The sequence below is a fragment of the Olea europaea genome, chromosome 16 (assembly GCF_002742605.1).
Source record: "Olea europaea var. sylvestris chromosome 16, O_europaea_v1, whole genome shotgun sequence".
Classification (NCBI taxonomy): domain Eukaryota; kingdom Viridiplantae; phylum Streptophyta; class Magnoliopsida; order Lamiales; family Oleaceae; genus Olea; species Olea europaea.
Genome location: NC_036252.1, coordinates 3,978,227 through 3,989,049, shown reverse-complemented (window position 1 = coordinate 3,989,049; position 10,823 = coordinate 3,978,227). Strand labels below are relative to the sequence as shown.

Here is a 10,823-nt window from a genome sequence, read left to right as displayed (position 1 = left end):
AAATTTTTTATTCAAGCAGGACCCGCGTGAGGAGCGGTCACTCTTTCTGGCAAGCTTCTTCTGGCAGTTTAGTAAAATCCTATATTGGCACTAATTACCAATAAGATTGAATATATCATTCTGGCATAAAACTAGAAGGTTAGAAACAGAAGTGGTAAAGTCAAGAACGGTGGCTGCCATGTTCCAGATAAATACAAGTCTAAAAGCAACGTGTCCCTCTTTTATCGTTCCACAAGCGAATCCACGTTCTTCCTCCTAAGTCCTGACTCGCTGCCTATAAATCAAGTAACATCCTCAAATTCAATTTGCATTTTACACTTGTCCTGGAAATACACATCTTCTGTCTGTTTACATTTGGTGATCCCAAAAGAGAGATTATCTGAACAAATATGGGTGCAGCAACTTGCGTAGACATTCTTCTGGCAATTCTGTTGCCTCCCCTTGGTGTCTTCCTTAAATTTGGCTGCAAGGTTTCCTTTCCTTTCTTCTTCTTATTATTTTTTTTTTCCTGTCTCTACTTCTACCTTTTTTTTTTATAAATTATAACTGATGTTAATGAGTCGTTTGATAAGAGTTTTTAACATATTTTGATAAAAGTTGATGTAAATTACCGCCAAAGTTGAAATTTGATCAGGTGAAAAATTAATAAAATTTTATCAAACAAACACTAGATCCTCTTTCTTTGGCCAAGCTTCGATTATCAGACTTGCTTATTTAAAAAGATCGACTTGTTCCACTTTTAATAAGGGCGAGATGCTTCTTGATGTTGAAATCTATTGTTTATACTATATACAGTTATAGTTTCTGTACTATTTTCTTCGTGTTTTCACCAGGTTGAAGGGTTTCCGTGATATATTGAAAATATTGATAATATTTCTTATTTGGAGAAAAATAAGAATTAAACGAGTAAAATTTTATATTATACTGGTAAACTACATCAAGTATTTTGCTAATAGTTTTTCTTGATAAATTTTTTGATGCAGGCTGAATTCTGGATATGTTTGTTGCTTACCATCTTGGGCTATATCCCTGGAATCATTTATGCCATTTATATCATCACCAGGAATTGATGAATTCATTCCTGGTAAATCTCTTCTACTGCTTAGTTTTCTAGTGCTTTACTGTCTTCTCTTTAAATCTTTAAAATATAAAGGAATGTTGAGTACGAAATATTTAAAAAAAAAAAGAAAAAAAAGGGTCTAAAGTCGTCAAGACTATTTATAGAATTCATTCCTTGTACATATTTCTCAAGATCTTTTCTATTTCTTAGGTTTTTTTTTTTTGCTAGACTGTAATTAAAAAGTTGTCAACATTTTTTTATATTTATGAAAGAGGATTTTTATATTTAGAGAGTAAAATTTTACACTATAATGCTCTATAAGTTGGCTCTTCATTTATTTTTTTAAAGAAATATTGATTGATTTCTTTTTATATTGTATTTAACGTTTTTTTTTTTTTTAAGAGTATAATGATCAATCATTTCAAATATAATTTGAATAATCTAAGAAATTTATATTGAAATTTGTACCCTATTAAATGCAATCATTTCATTTAAAAAATTATACGGTCGAGAATTTTAATGCTTTGATTTTTTAAAACAAAGAGTAGAGTCTCAAAGATGCTCTAATATATAATTTTTAATTACATACTCTTCAAAAAATTATTTTCTTAAAAAATTTACATCATACATGCCTTTAATATTGTGCAGTGATTCATTCGATTCTATTTGGAATAGTTTGCAAAAGTTGATAGAAAAGTTGTATCAAAGTATCATATTCTTTGATTATTGACAGGTGGCGATGGCAAAGCTGTGAAGTATCATGTTGATTATTGTGTAATGGAGTGGTTTGTTTTAAGCATGTTGTGTAGTGTTACTTTTGAAACTTCTAATGTATTTAATTACTATGATTTGATTAGCATCATCTTTTTATATTATCAAATTACTTAATCTTGCACATCTTTATCTTTAAGTGGGTCCTCAACTACATAATTTTCCACGAGAATTTTTAAAGGAAGCGGATTCGAAGCATTGCGGGGGGGGGGGGGGGGTCGATGAACAAAAAAATTTTAACTTATAAGATTGAATAGATATCGCGATTTGAAAACATTGGTTTAAGTCTACGTAATTTAAATTTTGGTAGTTAAAATCGATTGAAACAAAATAGAGAGGGTTTAGCTAATTTTATTCAAGATATATTATTTGTTAGATCAATTTGTAATTCTACAAATTCACTTACTAGTGAAATTTTACTATTTTATTGACTCTTGAAAAAAAAATTATTTATGATAATATTTTTCTCATCTAAGAATGAGAGAATAAGTTTAAATTTTATTGTAGTTTTATATATTACCGTCAGTTTAAGAAAAAATTATGAATGATTTAATTTTATAAATATATAGAAATTAGTGGATAAATGGATAAAAATGAAGTTCAATCCTTTATAAATGATTAATGCGAAATTCCAAACAGAGGCATGATATTAGAAAGTTTCAATTTAAGCCCTTGTTTGACAACTATTGTTATTGAAAAATAATATTTTGAATAGTAATTTTTAGGAGAATGTGTAGTGAAAAAGTAAGTAAAAGTTTTGGATTTACCTAAGAATATTTTATTGTGTAGTTAAAAAAAAGTAGGTAGAAAAAATAGTTTTCAAATAATGGTAGTCAAAGGAATTGAGTGTTATAGTGAAATAATAAACCAATATGTTCGTCAAAATCCTGCAAGCGTACAAGTTCGTTGTACAAGTAATAATTGTGATGAGAGAGAGAGAATAAGTTTAAATTTTATTGTAGTTTTATATATTACCGTCAGTTTAAGAAAAAATTATGAATGATTTAATTTTATAAATATATAGAAATTAGTGGATAAATGGATAAAAATGAAGTTCAATCCTTTATAAATGATTAATGCGAAATTCCAAACAGAGGCATGATATTAGAAAGTTTCAATTTAAGCCCTTGTTTGACAACTATTGTTATTGAAAAATAATGTTTTGAATAATGATTTTTAGGAGAATGTGTAGTGAAAAAGTAAGTAAAAGTTTTGGATTTACCTACGAATATTTTATTGTGTGAATATGTAATTAAAAAAGAGTACGTAGAAAAAATAATTTTCAAATTATGGTAGTCAAAGGAATTGAGTGTTATAGTGAAATAATAAACCAATATGTTCGTCAAAATCCCGCAAGCATACAAGTTCGTTGTACAAGTAAGAATTGTGATGAAAAAGTTATCGTCCCACAGGAATAAGGATCAATTCTAGTATATTTGATATATTTAAATTCGTGTTTGTAACCAAATAACGATCAAATGAATAGCTAACTAATTTTTATAACTAAAACTTACGAAAACAATGAAAGTTGATTTAAAAATCAAATATGTGAATGTATTGGATTTCTGACGCATTGATTAATTTTTAATTCTAATTCTCAACAAGTAATAATTATTTTAATTTATGTAATTGTGACGATCGATAATTCCGCTTTTATTTATTATTCTTTTCCAATATATAATAAACATATGATTACCACGAGACAATCATATTCCTAATCCGAATTCATATAGCAAATATGCATTGCAATCTAGGATTATCACATATGATCGCACACGCTACAAATATTATTCCTAATATTTATTGTCCGTGTGTTCCAATAATAGTGTTCTACCTACCGTGAGTTTTTCAACACTGCGAATAAGCAACTTATTGTCCTAATGGTGCGCAAACATTAAAACAATATAAATAGGCATATTAATGGAATCACAATACAAGATTTAACACAAAACACAAAGTCTTGAATTACAAACTAATAATTAACCAATTTTGTCATCCATCCAATACATAAAAATATTTAACCTAGTATCACGTTGGAATTCTAAAACTTACGAAAACAATGAAAGTTGATTTAAAAATCAAATATGTGAATGTATTGGATTTCTGACGCATTGATTAATTTTTAGTTCTAATTCTCAACAAGTAATAATTATCTTAATTTATGCAATTGTGACGATCGATAATTCCACTTCTATTTATTATTCTTTTCCAATATATAATAAACATATGATTACCACGAGACAATCATATTCCTAGTCCGAATTCATATAGCAAATATGCATTGATATTTAGGATTATCATATATGATCGCATACGCTACAAATATTATTCCTAATATTTATTGCTCGTGTGTTCCAATAATAGTGGTCTACCTACCGTGAGTTTTTCAACACTACGAAGAAGCAACTTATTGTCCTAATGGTGCGCAAATATTAAAATAATATAAATAGGCATATTAATGGAATTACAATGCAAGATTTAACACAAAACACAAAGTCTAGAATTACAAACTAATAATTAACCAATTTTGTCATCCATCCAATACATGAAAATATTTAGCCTAGTATCACGTTGAAATAAAACACACAAAAGTGGAAGGAAATCACCGAAAATCGATGGGAAGTGATTAAATTCCAAATTCTTTCTTCAACTGCTTTCGGTTCGTCTCCATCCTGGTGGCTGCCATCTCCAATTTTGTGCGTAAATATATAGCCTTCCTCAAAAGCTGCAGCCTAATCTCTTCCCTGCTTTTTTTCATCCAACTGCCATTGCCAATGTGCGTATGTATAATAATTCTCAACAATAGGCAGCCACAAATTCCCTTTCCTCCGTGGTTTTCTATGCGTCAAGTTAATAATAATTGCCCCCCAAAGCTCTGTTTCTCTTATCGGTATGTGTGTATATTTTTGAAATTAGCTGCCCAATTTTATTAACACAAGAACTCCAATTTCTCCCAATTTCAGCAGCCAATTCTATTTATATAAAATCCCTAAAGTTAACTCCACTAAAAGGCTTCAATGTTTTGTCTTCTGCCCACCCACTTGCAACCACCAACTTAATATATAAATTAGAGGCTGTTTGAGAATGATTTTGAGAATTGATTTTTTGATCGTTAGAAAAAAAGTGGGATTCACCTGTGAGAGAAGAAGTCAAATATAACGGCTGAAATAGTGAAATAACGGTCAAAAAATCAATTTTTTTGGTGAAAAAATCGGGCCCCAACAGGCCCTTAATCAATTCAGCCACCCAAAATTCAGTAGCAAGCCACGCAAATCCAGCAGCCCTCTTTCTTTTTTCCTTTTTTTTTTTCCTTGGTTTTCTATGCGTCAAGTTAATAATAATTGCCCCCCAAAGCTCTGTTTCTCTTATCGGTATGTGTGTATATTTTTGAAATTAGCTGCCCAATTTTATTAACACAAGAACTCCAATTTCTCCCAATTTCAGCCGCCAATTCTATTTATATAAAATCCCTAAAGTTAACTCCACTAAAAGGCTTCAATGTTTTGTCTTCTGCCCACCCACTTGCAACCACCATCTTAATATATAAATTAGAGGCTGTTTGAGAATAATTTTGAGAATTGATTTTTTGACCGTTAGAAGAAAAGTGGGATCCACCTGTGAGAGAAGAAGTCAAATATGACGGCTAAAATAGTGAAATAACGGTCAAAAAATTAATTTTTTTGGTGAAAAAATCGGGGCCCAACAGGCCCTTAATCAATTCAGCCACCCAAAATTCAGTAGCAAGCCACGCAAATCCAGCAGCCCTCTTTCTTTTTTCCTTTTTTTTTTCCTTTCTTTTTCCAGCCCACCAAAAGTCCACAACTTTTTATCATAAAATAAATCCAAATCCACATTAATTCCTTCTATTTTATCAATTCGTCCAAGGCTCAAATAAGGTATTATTTCCCAAAGTCTTCAAATTTCAAAGCGCGGAATTTGATCTCTAAACTTTGCATCAAATAGTCAATTAATCTTTCATTATTTTCCAAATGCTTCAAAACGGGTCGAACACTAAAACGAACAAATATTAACCCAAATTAAATAAAATTCAATAATTTCACGACATAAAGGTTTAATAAAATGGTCTAAATAAGTACACAAATTACACTCATCACAATTTATTTATTTATTTATTTTTCACTTGTTTGAAAATGTTTATTTTACGTGCTAAAGTCGTGGTTTAAAATCATATCAAACTGCAAGAAAATGATTTGATTTAGTTTAGTTTAAAAAATTTATCAAATTATTTCAAATGATTTAACTTAAAAATAAAAGTCATTCAAATCGAACTATATTCACTCCGGTAAAAAATTAAATCCACTATAGATTGAATATTTGGAGATTACAAGAGTCAAGAGGTGATTACTTGAGAATCGTAAATTTTGAAAAGAGAGGGAAGAAGAGTCTTGAATTTAGCCCATATTGACCCATTAAAATTATATTCCCTCTGTTAGATTTATATAAATCGTCTGTTAGATTCATATAAATCGTCTTTCCTTATTTTCTTGTCCTAATTATACAGTCTTGTTTCTTTATTGAGAATATTTTGTTTTGTTCATCTACTAATATACATTTATTTAATTTGCCAAGTTATAATCATTTTTCCTCATTTGATCTTGAAATTGTACAAATATAAATAAAGGTAAATTAGAACAGTTTTGACGAAAATTAATTTTTCAATAACATTAAATAAGATTTTTTAGTCCATGTAAAAAATGAAAACAAGCTTATATAAATAGGACAGAAAGAGTAATTCATTTTTCTCTTTCTTCTTATCAATTATACTTCATCCAATTAAATAATATTACACGTAATTTCATTTTTTCATATTTTTAATCATATATTTTTAGAAAAAAAAATAATTCCAATCATTAAAATTTCAAATATTGGGATCAAACGGGGTTTTAACATGCAATTGCGTGAGATTAGGGTTAAATGAGACAGACGGCCATTGAGGTGGTTACATTCAGCAGCACAAATCATCCACGTGGCACCACCTGGTTAAAGGCTCTACTTGTATAGAGTCTTGTTTTCTCAAAGAATAATGTTATACGTATAAAGGGAGAATCATTCGCCTATAAAGCGAAAGATGATTTGGGTTGAGGTCACTTAGAATATGTCATTAGAGATCTATTTTATTGTCACTCATTACTCAATAAAATTACTTTATTTGAAGAACATTTCATTGAAAATGAGTAGAGAAAAATAAATTTTAGAGAACGTATTTCAAACAAGAGTTGAGAGTGCGATATTGAAATTTTAGTGTAATATTCAATACATTAAAACTAGCTCAACAAGCACGGAGACTTGTTTAATTGAGTAATGAGTAATGTTATATGTATAAATTAGTAATGATCTTCAAATAAGATGACTTTAAATAATAACGTCAATAAAGTGGATCAAATATCAAAACACGTAATTAACATTATCATTTTGCCCGGGGTAATTGACACAAAACATCCATATCTTTGGCACAAAACGTCTATATCTTTCAAGTTTATTGTAAAAAAGTCTCTACCTATCATTTTTTGACATTTTTGCACCTACATTTCACATTTTTTGCACTAGACGTCATTTTCACCATTTTTTAACGTAAAATGACCAATATACTCTCTTATTTAAATAAAACAAAAAAAATAAAGGAAAAATAAAGAACAAATTGCAACTATAGGTCCAAAATTTTTAAAAAGTGCAAATTAGTCCAAATAAATTATTCAAATATTAAAAATAACAAATAAAAAAAATACTCTTTCTCAATCCTTTTCACCTCCCTTTCCTTACACCTTCACCACCACTACAGAAGCCGTTGCCAAAACCACCGGAGCTCACACCACAAACTGTCGTCGTAACCCCAAACACTTATGATAAAAATTTGATACAAATACTACTCAATTGAAAGGGGATCTAAACCCATATGCTTCGAACTGTACCAAAATCAATTGCTTGATTCGTGCAAAATTGTCGAAGACCCATAGTTGTAATAGCTTCACCAACTTGTTCTTGGGGACATGAAATTAGCATGTTTGCTTCGGTGTTTAGAAGGATGAGATGTATTCAGAAAGTTGGTGTTCAATTTTGCAAGATTTGGCATCGGCTTGAGGGCTATTGGTGAGCAACCTTTTGGAAAAGCTTCTTGCCATCCTGCCTCGGAAAACATCATCCAATACAGTCACAAGTTTGATCCAAGAGTGTTTTGTCAGCTAAAAATATATTAGTGTTCCTGTTGGTGGAGTCTGCACACTATGAGTCGAATTTGTTCTCCAATTCAGATTTATTTGTTGGAATAATTAATAATTCCATATGTGGGCTTCACATTCGATTGCAAAATTTTACGGGTTAGATATATGGCTCATAATGATATTTGTATTTGGGCCAAATTTATTAAGTGATAAATTGAGCCTTTTACACCTTACGGGTTGTAATTAATTTGATGTGGTAATTTAAAGTATGTGGGCCGGAAATAAACCCTAATTAGAATTCTAGTCGTAATGGGACGGCTCAATTATTTCCTATATAGAAAAGCTAGGTCCCCTCTCCTCTCCATATATTTTATTGGCTTGCCCATTGATAGCTATTACTTTGTGAGGAGCAAGGAGGGGAAGATCTTGGCTGCTATTATAACAATTATTCATATCAATAATGGCTTCCGCATGTATGAATTCGATTTATCAATTTATTATTATGTGATTCTTGTTCTTAGCATGATTATAAATAAATATTAACAATTGGTATCAGAGCCAACATGTTAAGATCAGAATCCTTTGAAAATAAATAAATAAAAAGAAAATTTGTAGCCCTCCAAAATATCTAGGTTTTCTGTAACCCCGTTGTTCATAATTTTAGTTGGTAAAATTTTTCTTTACTTGCTAAAATTCTTCATATATCCAACTCCAGGAATCCTATTTCTGTATATATGCGTGTATAGGATTTTGGAATTTGATTCTGTGACTTTCTTGGTGGATAAAGCTGTTTTGATTTTTAAGCGTATTTTTGTTGTAGCTTCTGGGATTGTACGTAAATCAGAGAAAATTTTGTACTGAAAAGTGAGAATTTTGGTTAATAATGGCTGGGAATCAAGAAAATTTGAGAACTTTTAGACCGTTACTGATAGTTGCTTGGAGTTTTCTGTTGGCTTCAATATTTGTTTCTGCAGCAAGAAGTAGCTTAAAGCTGAAATTTTTAACACATGATGCACAAACGGTTTTTCAAAACCAGCTATGGTAGGGTCCCATTCATTGATTTGAGGAGAACTGTTCTCTATCCTCTCACCTCTAGAATTTTACCCATTTAATAATATTCATGGATTTTGGTTGCCCTAACTTCAATTTTTCTTGAATAAGCGTGGGAATCCATGGTAGAGGGCGATGAAGAACGGGGGATCTTGAAAATTGTTGATATTAGGGTTGAATTTGTGTGTGGGTTTTACCATATATGTTTCACTATTATGTTCTATAAAAACAAAAGGCTGTGAAACGGGTTGAATAATGGAGACGGGGGCTATGTTGCAATTTAAGAAATTAAAGGCCCTTGTTTGCAATTAACTGATTGTGGTCATGCTGTAATTTTTAAAGTGAGGATCTGTCACGCAATTTTAAATATTGAAGGACCTGATTTTAATTCTTTATTTGGGTTAAAATGTAATTTTTAATAAGGGGTTCTTAATTTGAATTTTTAAAGTTTTGACCCTAAAATTTTAATTTTTGACCCGGTTAAAAATTTTATTTAATAATTGACTCGATTGAAATATATTAAATAATAATAATAATAATTTAATTGACGACTTTTGTATTATTTCATTCAAATGATTATGTATTTAAATATTGCCATTATTTGCGCGTTTAAATTTCAATTTTTATATATATTGAAATATTGAATTTTATTGCCCGTTTTGTTTCCAAATCACATATAAATTTTGCCATTTATCGATTAATAATTATGATTTGTTACATAATTATTGTTTTGTGATTAAATTTTAATGGGCGTTGAAACGATTCTTATTTTCCCACTAAGAGAAATATTTTGAAATAAAAATGGGTGGTAGCTGCCAAAGTGGCACACTCATTATTATTTATTCGATTTTCTTTACAATAAAAATACATATATTTTTGCCCAACAACTTTTGATTTATTGCATATAATATCTTGCCTAAAGGTGTTATTATATGTAATATTTTAGGAAAATGGCATGAGAAAGTTAACAGCTTATTTTTGGTTTAGAAATTTCCTTCTGCCCAAAGGTGTTGAAATTTCGAAAACCAATGTAATTTTGTTAACTGGCTACATGATGTGTTTTAAGAGTACCTTATAGCATGTTGTATTGTCGACCCAAAGGTGACTTTATGATGATGCACCTAGGCTCTTACCGTAATAAAATTCATATGTTTCGATTTAAATTACGAATTATCTAATCAATAGTCCATATTAATTAGTTGGATATTTCATCATCCATTTGATTGCATGCATTAAGTTTGGATGATATTAAGAGTGATATTTTATGTTTCCACAGTTTATAATGACTCATCTCTTTCGAATCAATTGTCTGCTATTGAAATTTTGACTGGCAATAACTATGTGAGATGGAAACGAGACGTAGAAATACGATTGGGTCATATTTCTAAGGATAGAATGGAAAGATTAGTAAAAGATGAGATACTTCCTTCCTTAAACTTCTCCGATTTTGACACTTGTATAGATTGTATAAGAGGAAAGTTAACTAAGTCTACGAGGAAGGGTTCGACTAGGAGTAATGGAATTTTGGACTTAATTCACACTGATATCAGTGGACCTTTGCTTTCCACTATATGTGGGAATAAATATTTTATAACTTTCATTGATGATTTCTCACGATATGGATATGTTTATTTGATTAACGACAAATCACATGCACTTGAGAAATTCAAAGTTTTCAAACTGGAAGTAGAGAAACAATGTGGGAAAAATATCAAAGTTGTAAGATCTGAACGAGGTGGTGAGTACTATGGGAAATATGACGA

The 10,823-nt window shown here is 30.1% G+C and overlaps 1 protein-coding gene across 1 annotated transcript; it reads left to right on the top strand.

The window, feature by feature from the left end:
* The first annotated feature begins 214 nt into the window (after positions 1 to 214).
* On the top strand, positions 215 to 1,955 carry LOC111411775 (hydrophobic protein RCI2A-like). The gene is made up of 3 exons (XM_023042374.1): positions 215 to 470; positions 984 to 1,084; positions 1,794 to 1,955. The coding sequence occupies exons 1-2, from the start codon at positions 390 to 392 to the stop codon at positions 1,068 to 1,070; spliced, it is 168 nt and encodes a 55-aa protein (XP_022898142.1). The 5' UTR covers positions 215 to 389; the 3' UTR covers positions 1,071 to 1,084; positions 1,794 to 1,955.
* The last annotated feature ends 8,868 nt before the right edge of the window (positions 1,956 to 10,823 follow it).